Genomic DNA, 27924 nt, shown 5'->3' with positions numbered 1-27924 from the left:
CATATCTATAATCTATGATCAGCTACCATAGTAACAAAAAACAAAAAATCAAGGCATTTGCCAATGCCGTGCCGAAAAGCATTTTTTCATAGGCATTCCCGCTTTTTATGCACAGAAATTTCGAAAATCCATTTGTCGCGGGCATAAGGACGTTACGCAAAGACATTTTTATGCAAACTTTCACGTGATTTGGCTTACGAATATAGCCAACGAGGAACGAATACTCTTCCGTAGAGGTTTTAACACCAATTCAAACATCGGAATTATTTAACATTATTTCTTCTTCAAGCTAAAATCACTCGCACGGATAATGTACGGTGAGCCTTTGACTTCACATTCGCAAAAAAGCGTGATAACTGCCGATGCTGCAATAATAAAACAAAATGTGGAATATTAGCACATTTCATGTTGTTCTTGCGCCAATTGCAGCTCGGAATCTGTTAATACGGACCGATAACATTTTTCATATTAACAAATGCTAAGCACCTAAGTGCTATTATTTTATTATTTTTTAGGCAATGAATTTTACAGCCCAACTTAGCTGTTAGCATTTTTTCATAATCTGTAAGATATTCCGTTTCAAAGACCGAAAATAAATTAATAAAAAATCATTAATGTATTGATGCTCTGGAATTCAAATCGTGAATCTGTCAAAGCTGCGATCGGCAGGGGTAACTGCAAAGGGGTAATGCACGATTACTTTAATTTTGTATAATGAATGGGCTTGCGACTAAACTTTTACCATTTCTCTGTCTCTCAAATTTCTACTATTAAACCTAATCTTGTATTTTCCTATTTATGTGTCTAGACTATTCCGATATTTGTTTACTTATACATATATAAAAAATAATTGAATTGAAAATTTTGTAACTTCTCCCCAGTTGATGAATTATAAAAGACTAAAAAATATTGTATCTGTATAGCCTATTTTTTTGGATTAAATAAATAAAAAAAAAAAATAAAATAAAAAATATTCAAATTCTTCGAAACTTGAGCCAGGTTTTGGGGTAAGACGAATACTAGGCTTTCAATATTTTAGAATTTTTCTTTCTCTCTCTTATTAAACTAAAAACAAAAAATTACAAAAAAAAAAAAACTATATAAGAACAGAAAAACTATATTATAAAGTTTAAAAATCCGTAAAAATAATCTCCATAACATTTTTTACTATACAACTTTGGCCGGCGGTATTCTGTTCTTCGCGCCAATTTAAGTTGCAAAACTTTTTTCTACTCAATTATAAACCTTCTCTCTTCCACTCACTTCCAACTTTTACACACTTAGTTGTTATTTTCGTAAAAGCATAAAGCATTCCCCATACAAATGTCATGTATTCTGCTGATATGACAGTCCTTGGACGTGTCGTTATGGTAACATATAACCGACTGAGTCCAGCTGAACTACAAAAAAGCATTTATTATTATTTTTTAATTTATTTTTTTATATATAAATAAATTTTTTATTTACTTTATTTATTATTATTAATTATTATTTATTATTATTATTATTTTTTAATATTATTTTTTTTTATTACTATGTTTTTATTATTTTGTTTTTTAATATTTTTTTTTTTAATTTGATTTTATTTAATACTTTTATTTTATTTAATTTTTTTATTTTATTTTATTATTTTGTATTTTTTTTATTTAATTATTTTTATTTAATTACTTCTTATTTTTATTTAATTACATTTTATTTTTATTCAATTATTTTTTATTTTTATTTTATTATTTTTTATTTTTATTTGATTATTTTTTTATACTCTATCTATTTTATTCCATAACTGCGGTTGGACAGTGTAATTATAATCTCAATTTTTTTGCGAAAGTTACGTTGAGTATTTGAAATGCCCTTCACGTCCAATGGCACTTTGCCATTGAATAACTTTGATGCAACAAAACTTACACATAAATTCATCAGCATCGGGCACCCGCTGTTGCGACAAACCGCTGCTGCTCTCAGCATTTTGAGCTGTGATGCGCTCCAAAGCGTCTGCCCAATATTGAGTTCTATTATCAGCTGTTGCTACTGAGTCATTGTTGCTATCCAAACAAGTGGCACTATCTTCCTCGCAATGGTTCTTGGTGACGTCGAAGTCAGAAGAGTCGGATAGCTGCTGCTTTTGTTGTTGCCTTGCTGCTGAAAATTTCCATGAAGCACGCCAAGAGTTCCGTTTTGTTAGTATGGCAGGCGGTTTGACACTTGTGGGCGAGGGAGATTTCTTATCAAGAAGGTTACTGCTGCTGCCGCTGCTGGTAAGTTTGGGAGCAGTGTTGTAGTTGTGCAGCTTAAAAATTTTCAAATTTATGGAATATTTCGAGTCTCTTGCGGGCACTTTCATTTTAGATTTTTGTTTTTAAGTTTTTCACACTTTAAATTAAAAATTTCCACTAAAATTTACTAAATATTTACTTAAAATATAATAGCTCAGTTGATTTTATTATAGAAAAGCGTTGGGCAGAAAATATCACAGTCAAATGTTTAAGACTTATTTTTATGGGTAATATTTTTTTATTTTTATTTTTATGGGTTAGCTTTTGCTCGGAGTATTTTTGGGTGACTCCTCTCGAAAGAGTTGTTTGGTTTTTTGTATTAAAAAATTAATATTTCTGAGTAATTTTAAATTCGCTTATTATTTATCAAACTTTTTTGAAAGGATATTTTTTGGTTTTGGTTCCTATTAAAAACTGCATTCATTCTTTTCGATCGCCAGTTAGTTGACTTCTTAACGTAAAAGTTCACAAAATAATTTTATATTAATTTTACATCAATTTTCTCCAATTTTGCGTTCCCCGCGTTTTAAAACCCACTTTTACTCATTTGTATGGCCTGCTTGTAAATAAGCATAGTAAATTTGTTTTCTTTTTCCAATTCCTTTCCCTCAAAATCACACCATTTGAAACGCGTTTGATCATACAAATCGTTAACGGGCGAAGCGCTAAGACGATGACTGACTGTACGCGAGCGCGCGTGGTGAACATTTGAATGCGCAACGATCTTGGCATGACTGGGTGAGCCGGGCATGCTAGAAGTAGATACATAAACAATATATGTGCATGCATAATACGTATATGGAAATATATAAAGTTAGGTATGTATGTGCAAGTATACTTTTAGGTATTCAAATATTCAGGCTTGAAATACATGCATATGTATAAGTATGCAGTAAAGTCGAGAGATTAGCCAAAAGACGTTGGAAAGAGAGCATCTATCAAAAGTCAGACGATCACTTAAGTATGTGCATATGTATGTGCTGAAATGAATAAATGCTCTCTGCATTCACTGCTCGCCGATTCGTTCTCTCTTAATAATTGTGTTTTACTTTATAACATTTATTTATGCTTATTTGCAAGATCATACATATTCATGTATGCATGTTTACTTTTCTACTTGCTCACCTTTGAGGTGATCAAGTTTTGGCAAAGTTGTTGTATAAACAACGAAGATGATGGAGTTAATGACACAATTGTGTGCTAGTTTGGTAAAGCATAAGAGATCATTTTGATGTTTCCGAGATTTGCATGAGTGAAGCAAAGACGTAGAGAGGATTTACATTGCATGCGTAAAAGAAAGCGAATATAAAAAGTAGAAACGCAACTATCAAGAAAATAACACAGTGAGCAAACGAAAATACCCTTGCATAGTTCTGGAGGAACTCAGATTGAAGTTCGTTACACCCCATTTACACACGGAGACATCTGGAATGGAGACACGGGAAATTCTCTTTTCATGTCTCATTCGCGGACACACGGGCAAAATTGTTTTCGGCGACATTTTGACATTTAATACTTTAGCATCGTCTGGTTCGGATGCATTCTAGCACGCGCTTACATGTAAAGCAGAGAGCGTTCGACAACAGTTTCTTAAATATATGAATGAAAAATGCAAACTGGTTAAATAATAAATAATTTGTTGTTTTTTTTATTGAAATATATTTATAAATTCTTATACTTGAATAAAAAAAATTAAATTAAAAATACTTCATATGTAAATAATTAACTTAAAATTAAACTGAGTATCTAGAAATGCAGGGAAAAATTAGAAATCAACATAAACATGTCCCATAACTATTTTAAATTATACTACTTTACTAGCAAAAACAATTGTGCATTTCCCAAGCAGCGTTCGTATGTTTGTCATCGTTGTTATCTTCCGTTTGCTTGAAAACCAACACATAACTTAGAACTTTCTTCCACGAAAGAAGAAAAGGAATGAAGCAACTGTCAAAAATTGCTTTAATATTGGAAATACGAATAAGAAGCACAAAGCGTGTCGCCAGTACAGGAGACAAATTCCCTTCTCTCTTCCGCGGCCGTCCTTCACCACCGAACAAAATGTTTCCCTTCCAGAGGAGACATCGTGTAAATGGGCACTTAGCAATGTCCAGCGTAAACTTGATATATGGAGGAATCAGCTCTGTGGAATGTCGTTGGAAGTGACGCTGTTTAAGATATATATGGCAAAAACAAAAAAAATTATAAATGCTATCCCCTATATTTGCAGTGTGACCCAAACAAATAAGATCAATTTCTTATTTTTATTTCATTTTTTTTTTATATTTCAATATTAATTTGAAGATTACTTTTGAGAAATCGCTTGGGGAAAATGCACTTTTTTATTTAATATTATTATTTATTTTTATTTTTGATTTTATTTATTTTTTATTTATTTGTTGTTTTTAATTTTTTGTATTTTATTTTTTTAACTTTTATTTTAGTTTTTTACATTTATTTATTTTTTTTTTTGTTTGTTTAATATCTTAATACGAGTATTAATTTGAAGATTACCTTTGAAACCGCTTGGGGAAAATGCACTTTTCCGCAAATTTGATATACAATTTTTGCAGATCAACACTGTTTAATTTCTTTATTTACTTCCTTCGTTTTCCCCAAGCCATTCTCACTAAACTCAAAAAAGACATATTAATTTTAGTTTTTATGCCAAAATGAGCTGCTTTATTGTTAATATACGAGGAAGAGTTCCCCGTATTTCTCCTCTATAAGATACAGAGCATCTGCTTTGCGATGTATACCGGAAAAGAAGGCGACGGAAGAAACCCCTTTAGAAAGCTTCGAACTTTATCAAATGGTATACTGTAGTGTTATACTATAGTTCACAAAGTCGTAGGATTGCAGTGTCTACTTTGAATGGCAAAACTGTCACATTTGGCGTACTGAAAATCCACATGGCATTCAAGAAAAAACTATATATGCCCGAACAACGAATGATGTTTGGAAAATGATGAAAAAATTAGGAGAATGAGTTCCACAAAATGAAAAGAATGAGAAAAGAAATTTTCAATGATTTCCTATATTTCCAATGAGAGTTGGCTAAGCTATACAAGTTTTGCTTAAACCTGTCTTCCAAAAATCGGTTAAACAAATCGCCTACAAAATCTGTTGATACAATTTGTAAAGATTTTCACGCAGATATTTCAAGTTTTAACTGAGGGCTGAGGATATATTTTGGAAAAAAAAATTTAATTTTTACATAAAAGTTAAATTAAGACCAGACAGATAATTCATTTCATATGCATGGATGAATGTATCTTGACATTGGAGAAGGAAGATGGTTTTTATGAGTAGCTTTCTCATCAGAGAAATACACTCGGAGCTTTGGCATTACCTACCGAGGGGCGGCCACTATTACAACAGAAAAACTTCTTGTCATTTGGTGTTTCATGCGCGAGGTTTAGAGCCCGGATACTACCTAATTTAGTCGCGCACCAACGGCTACAGTGACCGCCTAACATTGGCATTGTTGCATTTTTGGAAAAATTAAAAAAAAAGATACAGCTAAGGGCTCCTCCATCATTCTTCGTGTTATTTTTTTGCTCTAATTTCTCATAGCTTTTACTTTTTTTATTATTGTATAAGAGCAAATAAACCCAATAAGTAAATTGTTTAACATATTTTTATTCAGCCGCGATAAATACCTCGTTTTTAATAAGGTAAATACATTTCCGAACATCGTTCGTTTGTGCGTTGTTCCTCAATGAAACTCATATTTTTCAAGTTAATCTAATTTAATTTTTCCAGCAGATATAGCTTGAGAATAAGCACTTTCGTATTTATTTATTTGAACTCTTTTAATGGGCTGTCTAAAATTTAAGATGCATGAGTACTGCCATTTGTAGTATTGGACAAAGAGAAAGGGCTTCCTATTTTTATTACTACAGGTACGATGTGTGTTCAAAAAGTATCGCGAATTTAGCGTCGAGATATAGTGCACTTGTGCCAACGTTTTTTTCAATCTTCAAAACATCATTTTTTTATCTTGTTCAGCTCCTCTTTCAATGCCGTCTTTATCTCGTCAATCGTAGCGTAGCGTCGTCCTTTCATGGGTCTCTTCAGTTTCGAGGACAAGGCACAGGGGCCCAGATCTGGGGAATACGGTGGCTGTGGCATCATTAGTGTGTTGTTTTTGGCGAAAAAGTAGCGCACAAGCAACGGTGTGTGAACAGGAGCGTTATCGTGATGCAAGAGCTACAAATCCGGGCGTTTCTAGCGGATTGCTTCACGCAAATTGCGCATAACTTGCAGGTTATATTGCTTATTGACCGTTTTACCCTGTGGCAAGAACTCATAATGCACAACGCCCCTGCAATCGAAGAAAACGGTAAGCAAAACTTATACTTTCGACCCAACTTGGCGCGCTTTTTCCGGTCTGGTTTCCTTTGAGATTTGGTTTCCACGTCATAACCATAAACCCACGATTTGTCACCAGTTATGACCCTCTGGAGCAAATTTTTGTCGTCGGGGGCAGAGTCCAACATTTCATTAGCAATGTTCATGCGATGCTGCTTTTGGTTGAAATTGAGCAGTTTTGGTACGAATTTTGCGGCGACCCGCCTCATGCCAAATCATTGATAAAAAAAAATCGAATGGCACGAGCCCATCGATATGTCGAGGTCCTCAGCAACTTTTCTAACGGTGATTCGACGATTGGCCAATACCATTTTCTTCACTTCATCAATCTTTTCGTCTGTTGTTGAAGTGCTCGGGCGCCCGCCATGCTTTTCGTCGTTCACATCTTCTTGGCCTTCTGAGAACATTTTGTACCACCGATAAACGTTGCTTTGGTCTAAAGTAGCTTCTCCGTATGACACAGTCAACATTTGGAATGCATCCGCGTTTCGTTAATTTCGGTTTTCACACAAAATTTGATACAGGTTCCACGTGCAAGCAAAGCAGCTGTCAACAATTAACTGAACATTCAAAACGGCCGAACTCGTCGGCACGAGTGACAGACATGAGTACCAACATATCGCTACAAAAAAATCGAAATTCGAATATATCATATGTATGTAACCTGCGAAAATTCAAAATTCGCGATACTTTTTGAACACACCTCGTATATTTAGTCTGAGTATTAATTGTAATATCATTTTCAGCATGTCCCATTCGGACAACTCGGCCTCTAAGATTAAGGATTATTTTGTTATGTTATATTGCGATAGATGCTTCGAATGAAATTGAAATTTTACGAATTCAAAAATTAATTAGCAAATTGAATATCAATCGATAGAAATAATAAATAAATAAAATCGATATGAATAAAATCTTCAATTTCAAAACTGACATCGGATTCTTCAATACTTTTTTAGAGGTTATATACATATATATATATATATATATATATATAATTGGCACGTACACCCTTTTACGGTGTTTGGCCGAGCTCCTCCTCCTATTTGTGGTGTGCGTCTTGATGTTGTTCCACAAATGGAAGGACCTACAGTTTTAAGCCGACTCCGAACGGCAGATATTTTTATGAGGAGCTTTTTCATGGCAGAAATACACTCGGAGGTTTGCCATTGCCTGCCCAGGGGCGACGAGGGGCGAGGTTAGTATTCCTTAAAAAAAAATTACATAAGAGCTTAAAATAATTTCAACCAAACTTAATAAGTCTATATGTACATATGTTATGCTATACAAATATAAATAGATGCTTAAATTTTTGGCTTTCATGCAAGCAATACACCAAGTACACGTGCGGCTCAGCAAAAAACCAAGTTGCATTAATTTGTCCAACTTGTCATTGAGCTTATCAACAGGATGTGCATATACATACATACATATATACTATTCAGATGTAGGTGCAGACTCTAAGCTTATACGAGCACTTGGTTGGCCGGCAACAACTTTGAGATCTTTATAACCTTTCACAAATTAAAATAAAGAAATAATAAATTTAAATTTAAAAATTTATTAACCTTTTTGGTCAGGCTTAATTAAAATTATATATATATACAATATATATATATATATATATATAATTGGCGCGTACACCCTTTTTGGGTGTTTGGCCGAGCTCCTCCTATTTGTAGCGTGCGCTTTATGTTGTTCCACAAATAGAGAGACCTACAGTTTTAAGCCGACTCCGAACGGCAGATATTTATAGGAGGAGCTCTTTTCATGGCAGAAATACACTCGGAGGTTTGCCCTTGCCAGCCGAGGGGCGACCGCTATTAGAAAACTGTTTTTCTTAATTTTGGTGTTTCACCGAGATTCGAACCAACGTTCTCTCTGTGAATTCCGAATGGTAATCACGCAACAACCCATTCGGCTACGGCGGCCCGCAGTAAGACTTAAAAGTGTTTACATAAGACCAAAAATATTCTACACAAATATTTAATTGAAGTTTGATTAACAAATCAAGGCAATATTTAATATCATAAAAAAACAGAAAAAATTAAAAAACAAAAATTAAAAAAAAAAAAATCATAAAAACTATCTGCTTAGGTTTGCCGTAGGTTCTTTCAATTTGGGTTTATATTTTTTTGCTGGTGATATTTGAAAAGAATTCGAAGTGTTTAGTAGTGAAAATGACGCACTAAATATTAATCCAAGATATAAACAGCCTTTATTTTTGCTCTCTTCAATTACATCGTATTATCCAATGGTAAACGTAAAATTGCTTATGTTATGCACAATTCCGTACATATGTATACATGTATGTACATATGTATAAGTAGGACCATAACTCTGTAGCATGAAATTTATTTACCAAATTACATAAAATGAGATCAATTGTAAATGTTACTACTCTCCAAGCGTGTCATGATGACTTGACGATCTGTAGCGGCTGTGTCGCTGATTAGCTTTGCCTTTGCGAAAGACAATGAGTAGTAGAAAAATATGTTTAACTCGGATTTCCGAAAAAGCTCAAGATAATCGGAATTTAACAGTCATCATACGCCCATTCAATAATTTTCAAATATACGCAACATAAATGTGTACCATAAAAATGCTGAGCTATTGTTTATATGCAATAAATCTGTCTGAGGAAATTCCATTGATATGTTAGCTTAAGCAAACGATTGGCACGCAAGTGCCTTCCAGAGTAGCCATTTGTGCAAACAAACGTATTTTCTTAAGTCCGATTGGCACAGATATGTAATAAAAAGTAAATCATCCAATTTTGTTTTTGAATAATTTTTTTTACTAAATACAAAAAATTGTAACGAGTGACCTGTTAAGTTTTAAGTGATAAGCGACACCTAGTTCTAATATTATTGTAATGAGGGCCTTGCTCTAGATTTAATAGCGACACCTAGTTTTAATACCTTACATGAATTTTTTCGGTACAACCCTGAACTCTTATTTTGACCTGTACGCGCTCCATTGCTTGTCTGTTTTTATACTGCGTACGTACTGCCATTTGCAGAAATTAAAGAAAAGTGTTTCGATAAGGAGATGAATTTTGCGCCAGATATACAATCTATTACATATTTCATATTTATTTAATATAAAGATCTTCCCGTATGCGTAATTACGCGATTACCGATAAGTACATACGTATAACTATTTTAACGAAATTATTTAAAAAAATACCTGTATCTTTCGCCGATTATTGCTTTTAAATGTGTATAAGTTATTACTACTGCTAAGACTCTTAAAGGTTTTGTTTACTTTACTAACTTGTCTCAAATACCGTCATTGTGTGTTGTAGCGTGACAAAATCATACGATAATGCAATACATTCAAAATTTGTTGACAGATACGCACACACGATGTCCATGCATATGAGTAGACGTTTTCAGATACCCTGCAGGAAAAACTTAAACTGGTGAGCCAAATTTTTGAAAGGGCGAATATAACTTCGCCAACTGTGAACCAACTGTGAACCACTTCGTTACTCGTGTCGGAAGTAGTAGCACCCAAGGATGATAGATTACAAGGTTTGGCCTTCAGCTTTGGGGGAAAAAAAATTATTATAGCAGAATTCTGCCCACTCGTTTCACACGTTTTCTCACACTCATCCAATCAGTCGTTGTTCAGATGGCAACGAAGCAACATAAGTGAAGAATGTGTCGATTTTTTCGTAGATCACCAACACAATCTCAGCTTTTTCATAAACAAACCGAGATACCCGGTTAACGGTCTGATATTGGCCACACCTTCTGTTTTTTTTGTTTTTACTATGGTTTCAGCAATTCAGACAAAAATATGAACTTGATTAATTTCCAATATAAACGCACTATTTTGGGCTAGATACCATTGATTTTGAAAATAAGTGCAATATTTTCTTTCGTTGCTCAATTGTAAAGGGATAACTTTCTGTCAAAATTTCCAGTGGGAAAGAACTGCCACTGTAGGTTAGGTTAGGTTTGGCAGCCGCATCGCACATAGAGACAACGATGCCACTTAGACCACGAAATGGGTCCGTTGTGAAGCCGCGGGGGCTGAGCTACATTTCCCTCTCCATATTAAACCATCCTGAGCTTTTGACAAAGCGTAAAAGGTTGTTGATACCTAAAATGTATAGATTATCTATATTCGTTAAGAAGTAGGATTTTAAAAATCGGTTCCTGCTTCTGGCTAGAGCTGGGCATGTGCAAAAAAGGTGTTGAATTGTTTCCAACTCCTCCTCATTTCTGCAGCTACGACAGAAATCATGCGTGTAAACGCCTAATCTCTTTGCATGATTTCCTATGAGACAATGTCCTGTGAGGGCCCCGACTAAGGTCCTGATTTGAAGTCTATTCAGTTTTATAATGCTCTTGGACAGACATAAATTTAGCCTTGGCCATGTTTGCCTAGCAATTTCACAGGTGTTAACGCTAATCCATCTCTGATTTGTAGACCTGATTAATGCGTCCTTAATGAGAAGCTTACAAGTTGCGAGAGGTATCTCCATAAGATTACTTATGTCTGGCAAGCAGGTACCTTCTCTTGCAAGTTGGTCTGCCCTACAGTTCCCTGGTATATCTCTGTAGCCTGGAACACAGCACAAGATTATACGACATTGTTTGGCCATCTCATTTAGAGATTGGCGACAACGTAAGACACTCCTTGATGTTGTTTGGAATGCATCCAGGTCTCGTAGGGCAGCTTGGCTGTCTGATAGAATGCAGATATCCGTTGATGATATTCTGTTTATCTTTAGCCATTTTAAGGCTTCATGAATAGCGTTTATTTCCGCTTGAAAAACACTACAGTGATCCGGTAGTTTAAAGGATTCACTAATAGAAAGCTCTTCGCAAAATAACCCTGATCCTACACCGGTATCCATTTTAGACCCGTCCGTGTAGATCTTAACGGGTGTGTTGGGTGTTGGATCTTCTTCAAACCATTCCAGTCTAGAAGGGATTTTCATTTGGAAATTCCTTTCGAAGCAGAGAATGGGAGGATGATAATCGCAGTCACTGGGTATATCCGTGTAGGAGTCTAAGATGGTCGAATGTCCCTGTGTGACAGTCTTCCATTGTGAGCTCGCTTTGAGCCTTACAGCGGAGCAGGCCGCTAAGTATTTGCAGAAGAGATCTAGGGGTGGCAGATGTAGTATGATATCCAAAGCCATGGATGGCGTGGTTTTCATGACGCCACATATTGCTAATTCCGCTGATCTCTGCACCTTATTCAATAAATTAGAATAGGTTTTTTTCTGCATAGCACACCACCAGACAACATTTCCATATAGAAGGATGGGTCTGACGACAGCAGTGTAAAGCCAATGAGCAACCTTAGGTTTAATTCCCCAGGTCTTACCTAAAGCTCTCTTACAGGCATAAAAAGCTAGGTTCGCTTTCCTGACTCTTTCTAAGATGTTTGACTTCCAAGTTTGAGTCCCAAGTACTTGGTTTCTTCCGAAATCACAAGAGCTTCCCCCTTGAGCATAATTGGACTTAGTTGAGGGATTTTGTGTTTCCTAGTGAACAATATAAGTTGTGTTTTGTCTGGGTTAACTCCTAGACCACACTTTCCTGCCCACCTAGAAAGTATTTCTAGAGCATTTTGTATTAGGTCTCTTAATGTAGATACAAATTTACCAGAGACAGCAATAACAACATCGTCGGCGTAAGCTATCACCTTACAGTCCACCGATTCCAGTATTAACAGAAGTTTATTTACAACTGCGTTCCATAGAAACGGTGACAGGACTCCGCCTTGCGGTGTACCTTTACTTACCGATCTCCTGAGCACCGATTCTCCTAGTTCCGCTTCAATGATTCTGCTATTTAGCATTTTGCCAATGAAGCCTACCAAGCCCGGTTCTACCCCAAGATCAGTGAGTGCTGCTCTAATTGCCCCCCCTTCGACATTGTTAAAGGCCCCTTCAATATCAAGGAAAGCGGCTAAAGTAAACTCCTGTTTGTGCAGTGAACTCTCTGCCGTGTAAATAAGGTTATGTAGAGCCGTCTCTACCGACTGCCACTGTAGAAATACATATAATAATATAATACATGATTGAAAAAAACACTATATGGATCACCTTGTAGTTAAAAACAATAGAGTTTGTTTACGTTATAAAAAAATGTTTGTGTAATATATGCGTTATGTGTTTTTCATATAATTGTATGTCTGTAAAAATAAGCAATATATTGCATTATAACAGCATTACAACATACACAAACATACCAGATACCAGTATATAAATATATGTGTAATGAAACTGAATGGATAACACGTGCTAGAAGTCGGCTAATTTAATTATCAAACGAGTTGAGCTATAGTAAAAAAAAAAAACGATCACGCCATTTCGCGGCATTTGACTGGTGCCGCCAGACTTGCATCTCAATGGAGAAGTGGCTATAGCGATCGATTACGTGCAATGCACTGCCAAGCAGTTAGAGGGTACACAGGCGTGAGGCGGGTCTCATGCAAATGATGCTGGTACAATCGAATACTCAATGGGGCATTGTAATATTCAACATTCTTTCCTGATATGTTAATAATAAATATTTGCAAAAAGCAACATCGAAATATACGAAGAATTACAACGTGAAATAGAAATCTATGTATATGGAAATGGCTGTTTTGAAAAGCAAGTGCGAATATGATGCGCTCAAGGATTTTATGACGCACATACCAATGAGATGTGGAATGTGCTCAGATGCATACAGTGAATCCATAAAGTTCACATACAAAAACGACGTTGGCCATTTATGTATTGTATATCAAAAGCGAATAAAAATTCGAGATTTTCTTTCAGAACTTCTAGATTTGTTTTGTGAGAATGTTGTACCCCGTAATGATTTGAAATACAACATTTTTGGGTCGGACGATGGAAGAAAAGTGTGGGAGGTTCGTCAATAAAGAGCTACAAGAAAGCAAAACAAAGAGTGACTCATCTGCATTTACTGGCAAATGTTGGGGAATTTTTGATACGTTTGAATATATTTGAAGCAACTCCATTTTGTTGAAGAAGTGATTGCGGCAAGAAAGATACATAGATTACAAGGTTTGGCCATCCGAACGAAAATTGTGAGAATAACTTTGGTGATGACTTCGGCAGCAAAATCTGCCCGCTCATTTTCCACGTATTCACACACTCGTCTCATTAGTTTTTATTCAAATGGGAACGAAGCAACATGGGTGGAGACTCCGTTGTTTTTTTTCGTACATCAAAACAAAAAAATCTAAAAAATCAATGTGATTTTTACCCACTTGAGCTTAAAGGCTCATACTCGAAATTTTTCTAAAGATTCTGGCTAAAAAGTTGGATATTTTTAGATTAAATTTATTCTTTGACTTTTATTTTCATTAACTTTTCTTTCGACTCAGTCCAATTTAAGTTAATATAATTATTAATAATTAAATTTTACCTATAAAGCTCCATACCAAAGGCGGACTAACAATATGTTGAATTAATCTGTAAAATGTAATTAAACTTCTATACCAATTTTCTTTTTTTAATTTAATTCCATTTCTACATTAAAACTTGTTTACTATGAATACATGATTTGGCTATTTTTATTTTTATTTATTATCTTTGGTTGCATAAAAATGTGTCTTGGTTTACGTACATACATTATGTACATACATACATTTATTAAACATTTTTGCTCGAAGTAACAGAAAAAACTATTGCTGTTTTTGACATAGAAATTACAGTTTTATGAAGGAAAATATTTTTGTACCTAAACTTTATTGACTCACTGTATACGTGTTGGTTTTATAGTGCTTACAAATTTATTTGCTTACATTTACGTGTAAGTTTTTCTAATAACTATTTGCAGATTTTGGGTGCATAAACTAAAGTGTTTTCATTTCCGTCATGGCTTCATCAGAACACTTAAAAACTTAAATGTAAATAGCTATTAATTTTTATACCCAATACACTCCTGGTGTACTAAAATTATGTTATGTTATTAACATAGCGATACCTCGCAACAGATTAATGCAAATGAGATAGATATGTATGTACATTGACTAACAACGAAAATGATGCAGCAGTCACTTTTGCCAATATTAATTTAAAATCTTGCAAACTTGTTACTCCAAACATTTTTTCCTTTATTTTTATTAAATTTCATATAGTTATAGGCGCAGTTTGCATAAAGAGAGAACTTGTTTCTTATTTTGCCGAGTAGTGGAAAATTACAGATAAAAGAACTCTGATACAAAAAAAAAATCTACATTACATAAAGTAGTTAACTGTTTTTGTAATAGATTTATGTTACATTATCCTTTTGTAACTAATACAAATAATACCTTTTCTACATTTTTTATTTGCTATGGGCGACTTCTAAGTATTACTTAAAAAATGCGAAAAATATGTTAGGTTTTTTATGCGTTTACGTTATGTTATAATAAAACACGTGACAAAAATTATAAAAAAAATTTTTTTTGGGTGAGGTAAGAAGGACGTTCGGCAGGCAATGGCAAACCTCGGAGTGCATTCCAGTCATGAGAAAGGTCCACACAAAAAAAAACAAGACCATCTGCCGTTCGGCGGCGGGATTAAACTGTAAAGCCCACCATTTGTGAAAAAACATGAGGACATAAAATGTAAAATATATGGAATTTTCTCTTTGTTGACTTCCACTGTTAACACCCTGTAACTAACAACTGAATGGAGCAAACAAAAAAAAAAGTACGTGTAGCGTAGTACACATAAAAGAAGTGAAACTTTCAAGGCAGACAAAGAAAGAGGGAGAAGCCCGAGAGAGAATGAGAGAGAGAGAGAGAGAGAACGAATATATATCTATATTAATTCACAATATTTGCAGAAAATACAGATAGACAAAATTTACAAAAAACGGAGAAGGGTCGACCGATCTAGGTACACGCGGACACAGACCGTGACAACAACGCGCACTACTCCGAGCATTTATCACCCGCACAAACGCAGCGATTCCAGGACAGCAGCAACGGCACAAATTACCGCAAGGCAATACCAATAAATCCGACGCCGGAATGGATAGCACTTTATAATACGCACAAGCACTAGCCAGGAAACGAAAATAAGCGCCAAAAAGTAGGCACCAAAAAAACGCCAAAAAATTGGGACCAAAAAACGCCCCAAACAGTAGGCACAAATAATATATTTCCTACAAGTTTGCACCAACAAACAAGCGCCAAAAAGTAGACAGCGTTATTTCTCACTAGGAATTAGCAACCACAAGGAAAAACTCATGAAAAATAGCCTAAAGTGTATCTAAGATATATGTATATAAGGTACAGCTCTCTCTCTCCTTTTTCTCTACGTTATATGTTTTTCTCCTTTCGCGAAACGAAAATGCCCAAAACGTTGCATGGCCTTGATATTTTACTCTCCATTCTCACTCGTCCATCGACGCCTAACAAGTTCCACTTCAAAAAACAGCAAACGAATTTGTTATAATGTGAAATGTCCCCTAGACAACGAACATAAACTTTAAATTGTTTGATCGATACTTTTCGAGATATCGATCACTACATCCATCTACCGAGAAAATAATGGATTTCTTTTTCGCCAAATTATTATAAGTGTGTATATATAATTATAATTTATATTCCACTACAAATTGCGGAAGTTACAATTTTATACCAACTCCGAACAGCGACAGAAGCTTTTATGAATTTCTTTCTCGCGTGGAGATTTGCTAGTGCCTGCCGAGGGGCGAATGATATTATGTAGAAGAAAACTTTCTTTTCTGTCATTTAATGCTGCATATTCACAGGGGACTTCGGAACCGGGGCCAACCGAATATACGTCTAATCACACGTTCCCCTGACAGTCGTTTCTACGTTACCGGCACGACCTGGATTTACTGTCACTCCAGCATGTATGGGGAATGTTTTTGCTGCTATAACAAAACCAACAACAACAACAACGCCTAATCACACTCGACTTCGACGGCAGCATTCCCCATATATGTATGGGGAATGTTTATGCTGCTACAACAACAACAACAACGGCCGCAATATGTAGGCTCATCGTTTATTGACACCAGAAAGCAACGGCACTTATTTAATTTTTAGAAGAAAATCTACAATGTTTTCCGGGTATCGCTTTCATAAAGGTCACTTCCGCTCGAACTTTTTTACTTCATTGGGCTGGTTAATACATATGTGCAGTTTTTCGCAATCCGATTTTTCCCCATTGTTGTTGCAAATTATACAGTTCGAATGCAGGTTTCAGAGTAAATTGACTTGCACCAGTATTTAATCGTTACAAGTATTATTACAAGCAAATACTTTAGAATGAACTGCAATAATATTTACAAATATTGCAGCGCGAAGCATTACTATATTTTATTATAAAATTCTTCAAATAGATATGTAGGCACATGCCAGTTTAAGATGCAAGCTAATATTTATATTAATAATATATTTGAAATTTTTGCTAAGATACATGCAAGACAAATAGATTTTGCAATGAATGTATTATTAAAATGATAAGAACTTTGCAGAGGGCTTTTATTCAATAAAAAAAATCGTATATAGTCATTTTCTTGGAAATATATCAGTTTTTTGTTCATATGAAACAAAAAGTTCATCAGGTAACACGAATTTCAATTTTATTTTGTCGCCTATCGTGGTACCGTTACTTTGCGCTCAGCAAATTTGACAATGAGTTACGTCGTTTTAGCACCAGTATGGCCAGATTACCATTTTCCAAACTTGATTTAGGATTTTTTTTGTTATTTAGTCTCGGAGTTTTAGTTCTTTCTTCTTGACATTTTTCTAGCTTATTCTAATTAAAAGTAATGTTTATAATTTTGTAAAATATACATTTTTTAAAAAGTTAGTTCAATAACTCACTCAGTTTTATTTAGCTTTTTCTTAACATCTGGTAGCATTGACCGCGATTGCAGTTGTTGTTGATGTTCTTCTGCTTTCAGCAGTCAAATCTCTCTCTCGCTACCGCAGTGTTGCCTAGCTTTGGATATAAAAACGCACGAAAATGCCCATTTAAAGAAAACGAAACACCAAATTTTTATTGAATTGCTTAAAGAGCTTTGTATGCGTGACAAATTGTCTTTAAAATGGGCGTTTTTTAAATAAGGTTGTTATAGTTATGTACAATTTAATCTTGAAATTATGCAACAAGAAACGGTACTCTCTTTGTAAAAATGTCATTATGGTTTCTTCTGTATTTTCAGATTTTTTTTTTTGCAATTTTTTACTATGAATACAACTCTTGATGCCCTATGCCCCACTAAGGATTGAGGACCGGGCGAAACGACTACACCTCTATGATTTTAATTCGCATTCAAACGTTTTTTGAAATGTGTAAAAAGGTTTTCAATCTTAAGAAGAATTGAGAGAAGAAGATTTATTATTCTTGCACAACTTTAAAACGAACAAAAAATTAAATTTATACATTCAAAATATCAAATTTTATAAGATCAACAAATTTTCATTAGCACTAAAACTTTCTTAGAGTGATCTTTTTTAACTTTCTTTTGTTTAATAATAAATTTTTTTTTTAACCTGCAGTTTCGGTAGCTTTAAATTAAAAAAAAAAAAGAAACAAACAGCAAACTTAACAATTTTCGCATTTTGGGTATAAAAAACACTAAATTTATTGCGAAGAGCAAATGGTTGGCAACACTGCACAACTCGGCAAACGTGACGTCACGCACTCTCTGTTGGGCACAATCTTGGTTCTATCATTCTTGGTTGTTCTGTATCTTGATGAAGCAACCCCAACACCAAACGATAGAAAACGTTTTTTCCCAATAGTGGGCGACGCTCGGCAGACAATGGCAAATCACCGAGTGTATTTTTGCCATGAAAAAGCTCCTCATAAAAAAATCAGCTGTTGTTGTTGTAGCATTTCATTAAAATAATGATAAACAGTTCTATGTACCGGAATGATTTGGGATTTTCCCGACCAACTGCTGAACTAGCCCTGTCTTATGCGTTGAACCTCACCCCTCGTTTATCGTTATTGAAGCAGTTTTGCTACATGGAACTGCAGCCAATACTTCTACTTAGGGCTCGAAGTGAGCCTAATCCTGGTTCCGATGTTTATATCTCCTGCGTTTGCTAAAGACGGCCAAACTCCTTTCGGTTAGATGCAATCGGTGTACCGGGTGGTGTCACATTAAGACCTGATCAGGCCTTAAGACACATAGGGAGTGCTCCAAACGGTGTGTGGTCGCATGTTGTTCCCGCCATCAGGCGCACTTAGTATCCACTCTCTCTAACTCGCGTAATGAGATAGTGCAACTACGTAGCACCACAAGTGGAACCTCAACGTATCCTCGAAGCTCACTCGTGAGTACAGTCAAATGCTCTGCAAGAAGTTCCTGCTAGGGTATTACTGCAGGTATCACACCTTGCTAGAGCGTGAGCCCCCTCCCAGGCGAGGAGCACCACAGCAATGGCAAGAGTTGGCTCCCATGTTAACAGTTTATAGAATGGTATAATCGCTTTATTTATAGTCATTAAATACCGTACTATTATTATTATGCGAGGATTTACCACTGCTACCTGAAAAATCTATTATGCCCCCTGCAATTAATCTAATGTAAAATTAAAAAAAAGGGATTATTTCTTTTGTTCTGTATTAACGCTTTGACCGCCTAAGGATTTACATTACATATTTATACATTTTTTTTTGATAAGTCCTACGCATTCAAAAGGCTTAGCGGACTGCTATGCACACGCGAAATTTGTTCTTGAATTTTGTCCCATTGTATTTTACTCACTGATTTCGATGTCAATCACAGCCATAAACAAATTGTTCATTTTATTAAATTTTTTGTTCAATATACCTTAAAATCAAAAATCTGGCACATTTAAATTCACATTTCAGTGTAATCAGGCCGTGATAATTTGAGTTTATTGCTCTCAAAGAACTGAGTGGAAAATGTGAAAATAGCGTACTTTTATAACAATAATTAATTAGGTTAGGCTAAATTGATCAAGGAATGGGAGGGATCAAGGCAAATGTACACAAGTTGATATCGATCCTAAAAATACAATACATATAATATTTTGATGGGTTACTGACAAATTTTAGCTCAAGAAAGAAGAGGGAATGCATACACAAATATTTTAACTCTGACAATCAGAAACCAAGCAGCTGATGAAACAACACCACTTTGAAGGCAACTGAAAACAATTGTTTGTAAACAAGAAAATGTAAACAAAACTCTAAAATTTCGCAATCCCAACAACTGATTCTGTCAAGTTCACTGAGAATCGAATTGTGTCACAGCGGTATGCCCAACCTTCTGTGTTCTCTCCACCGTGAATCACGTTCAAACGCTGCTAATAAAATTCGACTCGTATTGACGAAGTCGAACTGCTGGCCATTGGGCACACTACAGATACAAAATTATATATTGGGATCAAAATTTACCTCGTATTTTTCGCTGCCTATTTCTAGGCGTTGTAGAAAATATTCTGCTTAGTATGTACAGCATACGATTTCTCGCTTTTAGTTAATTTAAATTTAAACAAAAATAATTTGTTCAGCAGAATTTGAAAGTTTTTGATACATACTTTTTAAAAGCTTACCTTTAGCCAACTGAGATTTCAGCATCTTATTATCGTCTTGCATATCGTTGGCACCAATGCCAATCAAGAAATGGTTGCTTTTACTTACTAACTAAACCGAACCGGTGGCTAATTATGCTATTGAAGCAAATACAAAAACACGGTAGGCAATATTTAACCCAAAAGATAATTTTAAAACGGAACGCACTAACGGACGCGCACGCTATTCGTTGACGTATTACTTTATTAGTAGCACAGATTTCACAAAAGAAATCACAATAATCACAAGCTAAATGAAGAATTCAACATCATCACGATTCACTTGTAGTTGTTTATATGTATATAGCCATTATTTATATGATGCACAATTAGAGTGTATTGTTTTCGGAGGCACTTAGCAATTTCTTTTGCGCACACAAATGACGCCAGAGTCTTATCAACAGTAACACAATGATTCACCGTGGCATGTTTTGCTTTCATGAATTCAATGCACAAGTAGTTTTTATTTGGTTCGTTTATTTTGTTCTCAGGTTTTCTTGTTGCTTCTGGTTTTAGCTTGGCGGTTGTCTATCTGCTTATTGCACACACGAGGATGCAGTTGGTCTGCTGACCTAAGCAAAATTGTTCAAGGTTATGTCCTTGTTAAGAATCAATGACTGAATACTACCACACGTTTCGAGTAGTCGATTTCTGAATTTTTTTTATTCAATTTTTGATGTTTTTCTTAACGCCGTGCGAAAAACTTTCACATCAAATCACATAAAATTGTCGCTTTCATTCGGACCACAAATTTTCGAACGAAAAGAAAAACATAATGACATTCTCCGCCTTAATTGACAGTTATCAGTTGATTTGTTTTGCTTTTTTGCTGTTTTATATATTCTATATGGCAGTGTTCATTACGCCAAAATGGTTGTCCCAAGGGTTGTATGAGTCTGTTATTTATTATTGCTTATTAAAATGCTTTAAAGATCTTAAGAAATAGAGAATGTCTAATTTCACTCTGCCATCCGAATGGAGAAAAGTATATGTATGTGACTATATTTCTGTACTTTGTTCCTTTTACTCAGTTCTTCAAAGAATAAAATTTGTAACGCAAAGTCGATGTGCATTATTTGGGTAATTTTTCGTTCGGCACTCGAACCTTGTATTCATATTTATCAACAACTAGCTTTAACCCGCGGCCCTGCTCACGTAGGAGTAGTCTTGAGGGATTTAGGATATGTATATAAAAGAGTTACAAACAATAATTTCATAGAAAATATTATTTATTTATTTATTTAATATATGGAAAATAACAATAAATTATTATTTTACAATAAAAAAGGAGCACTAGCTGCCAGGGCTTACGGAAAAATATTTTTTTATTAATAAACATAATATTACAATACCCGGCATCCGTTGATATGCCTTGTTGAATAAAATGAAAACAACCAATCAGAAAAATATCAAGCAAAATTATTTTTATTAATTTTCTATCTCAAACCGTTTTTGAACTTTGCATTTGGGTCATAGTTGAACAGCTTATGCGGATATGAAGTATATGAATATATAAACATTTTTACGTCATTTGGTGTTGTCGTTTCGTAGTGATGCGCGGACAACGTACATACATTCACCTTTATAGTATAAAATATATTTTAGTTGTTGGCGATATTTTCTGAATTTTGTGGGGAAATTAGTTCAAATATGGTCCCGTGCGTAAAGAAAAATTGAAGTTTGCCCTTTGAGAGTATTTATTTACTTGTAATCAGTGACAGAAAAGAGCAACCATTTTAAATGTTTTTTGACAATAACTTTTGATCGGTTAAAATAAGGCTAATGCTATTATTACTACTGCGACCAATGCACATAGATTGATCCCTTTCATCGATTTTCTTGTTTTTACCAATGTGTCCGATTAGTTAAAGATATTTACACTTCAAAGTCCCTATATTAAAAAATGTTTGCTGGTATTTTATAATCTTAAGAACTATGCATGGATTTTAATTAAATTTTAATGCTTGTTACTGTAGGTTTACACAAGCCAATGTTTTGAAGACAACTGAAATGACGTTTTACCTGTCAAATAAGGAAAAAATTGTTTGGTAAACCCAGCCGTCTTGACAGCCCCTTTTAAGCAACCGCCGTTGTTTCGTACAAAGTAACTTGTTCTGACTTCGATTTCTTTGAGCATATATTTCCGTGAAATGTTGAATATATTAATAATTTAATAGAACTTAACAAAATCTCCAAATTACAGTAGATTCATACGAAATGCGCGCTATTTTGTGAATAGGTGTCGCTGTTATTCACGAGTTACAACGAAACGTCGCCGAATTGGTCAATTACGTCAAATCCAAGGTGGATTTATCAAGGTGACAGCATTCACCCAGCTGAATTTTTCGCTGTAGGTATGGCTTACGTCAAAATGATATGCTTTGTTTGTATGTATTGGTATGTTTACATTCGTATGTTTACATTTGCTTGCTGATTTTGACGTGATGCTTGCACCAAACGCAACAACAAATACATGTAGGGTTTTACTTATATGTGTTTGCTGTCACCTGTAATAAATTCGCCTTGGTCAAATCATTAGAATTATTTACTGTCTTCGAAAAGTCATAGATAGTACGAGAATTACGAATGCATTAGTAAATAAGTGTTCCAGTTTGCTATTGTCTTTGCAAAACTGTCTCGTGTAAACGTTAACTAAAACATTAAAAATTCTCATATGAACGAAAAGCTTCTTCGAAATACAACCGTGAGCCGTTCAAACCGATAGTGTGTGTCAGTTAAATAACAACAAAAGTACGCAGTGAGGACGCAATTTCAAGAAACAAAAAACAAAACGCAATTTGTAACACATTTGTGTAAAATATTTAGAAAAATAATAAATTTACAAATTAAATGCTTTTCAACACTTCAACGCCAAAACGGTCACCGCAGTCTAACCAAAATGCCAATAAAAGCGATTCGGGCAGTCCGAATGCTTCAGAGACAGACGTAAGCCGTACTTTTTCGTATCCTGCCTGCTGGAAGGACGATGCGCGCATGCATGTGCTATTGGCACCGTTCCGTAACCGTGAAGTAAATCCCGAGAATTACGACTCGAAATTAAAATTCTGGCAAGATATGATTGCGCAGTATTGCGAGCACACAGGCACTAGTTGCTTCTGCAAACGCGACTTGCAATTGGTATTTGCGCGAGAAGACCGCATTCCCTACGGTTTGGACACAGTGTTGGCAGAAATGTTGAAAGCGAAGCAAATACGCACGCGTGACGATTATGAATATGACCCAGAGAATACCTGGGCTGGTTGGGTGATGAATAGCTTTGTAAATCGTCCGCTAAAGTTGGGCTGGCAGGCTTTGAAGAGCAAAATAGGACTTCAAGCTCAAATAGATGCAGGCTTGCTAGAGTATGTGCACTTGGAAGTGACGAAAGTAAGTTAAATACTTGCAGTAAAAATTGTTACCTAAGAACTAATTGAATTCTTTACGATGAAATCGTGTTTTTTTTCAGAAATTCTGTAAACAATTGCAACAAAGTGTCCTGCAAGAGCACCAAGGTGAATTGTTACATTATGATCACTTCATTGAAATCTCAAACGCTGTGTTGAATCTTAAAGAAGACTGCTTGCTTTTGTGCTTGCATGCGCTATATTGTCAACGAAAAATTGGGCTAGAGTACAAATTTGAAGATAAAGAGGCAAAAATACATTTGATCAAAATACCCTGTGAGTTTATTAGCACAATGAAATGATGTAAAAATCAATTTGAGTAAATTTTTCTTTTCACAGCCAAAACTGATACAAATGTTGCCATCACCGAGACTGACCGTGCTGTGCATAACTTGAAAATGACTCAAGCCAGCCTGCTAAAACAACTGGATAACATCGAAGAAGATATTAAGTTAACCGAAGAAAAGGCGCGCACATATCTCAAAGAAAACAAGCGTCAATTGGCGAAGACATATTTGCGCAAGAAACATATGATGGAGAAGAATCACGGTGAGGTGACCAAAAATGTGTGTTAAAAAATATTTAATATTTAAATATTTAACTTTATTTTAGAAAAACGCAGCGCGGCACTACACAACATTGAGTCGCTCATCACCGGCGTTGACGAGGCACAGAGTCATGGCCAAATACTCGATGCTTATAAGATTGGCTCAAAAGCATTGCAAAAGGCGCTCAACGATTCTGGTCTCAAATACGATAACGTCGACGAAGTTATCGCAGAAGTGCGCGATACCATGGAGGCACATCAAGAAATACAAGACACATTGGCTAATGCAAATTTGACAGAAACTAAAGCAGGTGGTGCTGATTTCAACGACAATGATGCATTGGAGCGTGAGCTACAGCAAATACTCGGACAGACTGGTCAAACGCCGCTCAAGCAATCGAATTTAGATAATAATAACGTTAATACGGTGTCTAAAGATACGCCCGCCGTCAAATCGACTGCGAAAATATCCGATGAGGAACTCTTGGCTATGCTCGAGGGACTTGAGGTGGAAGATAATTCCCCGGCAAGAAGCAAAGAAAGCACACGCACTGTTTTGGGAGAATAAATGGCGCAGAAGTTAGTTTTATGGAGCTAATCGCTTTTTTGTATATTTCTAAACAATTTAACTCAATTTCTTGCCTTTTGAATTGTGTTGGTGTTTACTTAAATAATTTATTTGCTCTATTTTCTAAGTTAAATGTGTTCCATAATAGTAAAAAATTAAAAAAATATATGTTTGCATAAATAAAAACGTAATTCGTTAGTGTTTTCAAAATTTTTTAATTTCATATTTATTCGCTCTAAATGTACTCGTACAATATTTCATACATTACATTACTTATGGTTTCACTTTTTTATTTTAAATCTATACTTACATTTTATACGAATACAAAAACCTATCCATTAAACTTCATTTCATGAGTACGTTAATGCTTCTTTTATAATTTGACCTTTAATAATTTATGTTTCAACTTTATTACATTGCCACTTTATCTGGCTTGGTTGACATCAGAAATGAATTTATATGTTTTTGTTTTGGTATTATTTGCGTATCGAATTTTCCATCATCGGATATTAAGTTATAGCACTTAATTCGTTTCAAACGTTTCATAAGATTTATTATTACCCCATTCTGGAGAAAAAGGAAGGTGTGTATACAAAATTTATCTGCATGTATTGGTATTTTATTTATTTTGCTTTTATTGTGCTTTACAATTTCTTTTAAATTGATTGGAAAAATTAGTGAAATATGCAAGTATAATATAATTTGAAAAGTACGTAGCTTTATTGATAATAAATTTACAGGAGACGAATTTAATAAATTTAGTAGCCATAACGTAAGCTCGTAAATAAGTTTAATGCAAAATATCCACAACTGTTTATTGAGCTTTACTTTAAGGGGAAATTGTATGCGTAAATATAAGGGGTTTATATATTTATTGTATGAAAGTCAATATTTATAATATTTTATTTGTATTTGACATTTCAATTTGGATTTCGATTAATAAGATCAAAAATTGATTCGAAAGCTGCGTATAAAATTCATTTCTGTTGAGTTCCATGCAATTTTAAAATATTTATGTAAAAAATTTGTAATTTGAAAAATTCCAAAACAAAATCAAAAAAAAAAAAAAAAACACTTTAAAGACACAAAGCGGATCGGTCATCAATTTGCACTATTCACTAATGGAGTTATTCAAAAGTTGCATTAAAAATTTTTTGCGTTAGAAGTTTGCGTAAAAAATGGTGATAAAAGAGAAGAAATAAAGGCAATTTTTTGTAATTAAAGTTGTTCATAGTTTGCGCTATTCGAGATTTTCAAATTGTTTACGTATAATAATTAGACAAGTTTATGAAGCAACTAATTTATAACAATTGTCACAAGCTATCAAGTTTCAGCGTTCATGTATCCAAAAAACTCTCAAAGCAGGGGAAAGTGAGCGAGCAAAATGGCATTTCATTTTGAGGGGAAGTTGCAGATTCTTAGTGGGTACATTTTTACTTGTATGAATTTGCAAGTGAGAAAGTGAGAGAGCAAAATGACATTTTATTTTGAGGGGAAGTTGCGAGCTCTTACTGGGTAAATTTTTAATTGTAAAGATTTGCAAGTGAGAAAAACAGCTGATCGCAAAGTAAAAGTAAACACGAATTAAATTACAAAGGCTAATGGAATGCTCTTCATCTGAGAGCGATGATGAAATGGAACAAATTATTGTGCAGAAAATAAAATCTTATGAAGCTCCTATTTGCTTTATTTATTTTTTTAATTTAATACGAGGTGGCTCAATGGAAAAATTTTTAATTTTTGTATTTTTTTCTGCCAACAATTTTATCAGCTGTTCGTAAAGTTTGCAAATTGTTACTGGTTTTGCGTTCATGCACCATACTTTCTTTGAAAATTTTCTCTTCGAGAGCGAATTCTTGGAAATTAAGTTACTGGCAAGGTTACTGGATATTTTTTACATTTATAACAATTGTTACAAGCTATCAAGTTTTGGTGTTCATGCATCCAAAAAACTTGGGGAAAGTGAGCGAGCAATATGACATTTCATTTTGAGGGGAAGTTGTAAGTTTTTACTGGATAAATTTGTACTTGTAAGAATTTGCAAGTGAGAAAAACAGCTGGTCGCAAAGTAAAAATAAACACGAATTAAAATTTGCGAATTTAGTCAAAATTCTATATTTAAATAAAAATGGTGATTAAAATGGCGAAAGTAAATAAATATATTTCAGATAGGGATCGGCCAATGATATGGAGGTATGTATATATTGCTGAATCACAGGCTCCACAGCTGCTGCAGTTTCCGAAATGCAAATCGAAAGCATTGAAGGTATCTTTTGGGGTTTATGCTTCTACTTTTTGGTTATTAACTAATTTGGCAAGATATGTATATATGCATAGACGGAGGCAAGGAAAATATGAATACATCTATGATTGTCACAACATAATAGCTAATGGAATGTTCTTCCCTGTTTCTGTCAGCGTTAATGAAATTGAACAAATTTTTGTGGACAAAATAAAATCATGGACTACTAAGCTTCCCGAATCAGAGGTGGCGTCTTGTTGGGGGGTTTGCAGATTAATTGTTGTTGTTGGTGTAATAACTTAAAAAATTTCCATATAGTATATATTTGAGGAATGCTGCTGGAGAGACAGACATTGGATGGGTCGTTCCGGTAACGTAGAACCGATTGACGTGCGAACCTACGTCATCTCTAATAGCGTAGACAGAAGGTGGCGTCAATTGGAATTAAAGACTCAATTCGAAAGTGTCTCAGAATTTAAGTGCAACTTATGCGGATTGACAACTAGACTTAATTCTTATCATTTAAGCGAAAGAGGAGAATTTCCGATGGCAACATTGCCGAAAAATGGCAGTTAATATCTACTGTAAATGAAAAATAATGTAACTTTTAAAAAGAATAACAAGCAAGACTGGACGCAATGCTAGTTCGCATTAACACGTTCGAATTTACATTAATTGTTTCGATATTTAGGAACAGTTTAAGAAATTGCAATTTAAGGGGTAGGGTCACAAAATCGAAATTTTTTTTCTTCACTCATCTTATAGTAAATCATTTCAAGAATGTTGTGTCAAAATTTTAAGTGGATCGGAGCAGAACTCTCAAAGTTAAAGCCTTTGTAGGCACTCTACCTCGAATGCGGAGCATCGATAATTTCTCAGAGTCATTTTTTCAAACGCGTTTTTCCCGAAACGACTTCTTAAAAGTCGGTGCCAATCACAACTCCGAAACTATTCAACCGATT

General features: G+C 34.7%; 2 protein-coding genes across 4 annotated transcripts in view; one reads left to right on the top strand and one right to left on the bottom strand.

Annotated features, from left to right (window-relative positions):
- The window catches only part of LOC129240277 (pantothenate kinase 3), a 49687-nt gene extending 28720 nt beyond the window's left edge, over window positions 1-20967 (bottom strand). Inside the window, exon 1 of one of the 3 annotated variants that reach the window (XM_054875973.1) lies at window positions 20169-20967. In XM_054875973.1, coding sequence (XP_054731948.1) covers window positions 20169-20226 — 58 coding nt within the window. In that variant the 5' untranslated portion in view covers window positions 20227-20967. Of the gene's footprint in view, window positions 1-1905; window positions 2985-20168 lie in introns of those variants that run through there. The other 2 variants (XM_054875974.1, XM_054875972.1) reach the window with 2 other exon arrangements.
- Window positions 20968-22932: 1965 nt separating this feature from the next.
- Window positions 22933-24854, top strand: LOC129242659 (charged multivesicular body protein 7). The gene is made up of 4 exons (XM_054879435.1): window positions 22933-23588; window positions 23668-23881; window positions 23945-24154; window positions 24218-24854. The coding sequence occupies exons 1-4, from the start codon at window positions 23052-23054 to the stop codon at window positions 24718-24720; spliced, it is 1464 nt and encodes a 487-aa protein (XP_054735410.1). The 5' UTR covers window positions 22933-23051; the 3' UTR covers window positions 24721-24854.
- The last annotated feature ends 3070 nt before the right edge of the window (window positions 24855-27924 follow it).

This window comes from Anastrepha obliqua, chromosome 3, assembly GCF_027943255.1.
Source record: "Anastrepha obliqua isolate idAnaObli1 chromosome 3, idAnaObli1_1.0, whole genome shotgun sequence".
Lineage (NCBI taxonomy): Eukaryota > Metazoa > Arthropoda > Insecta > Diptera > Tephritidae > Anastrepha > Anastrepha obliqua.
Note: the sequence above shows the minus strand (reverse complement) of the source record. Positions and strands in the feature narration are given on the sequence as shown.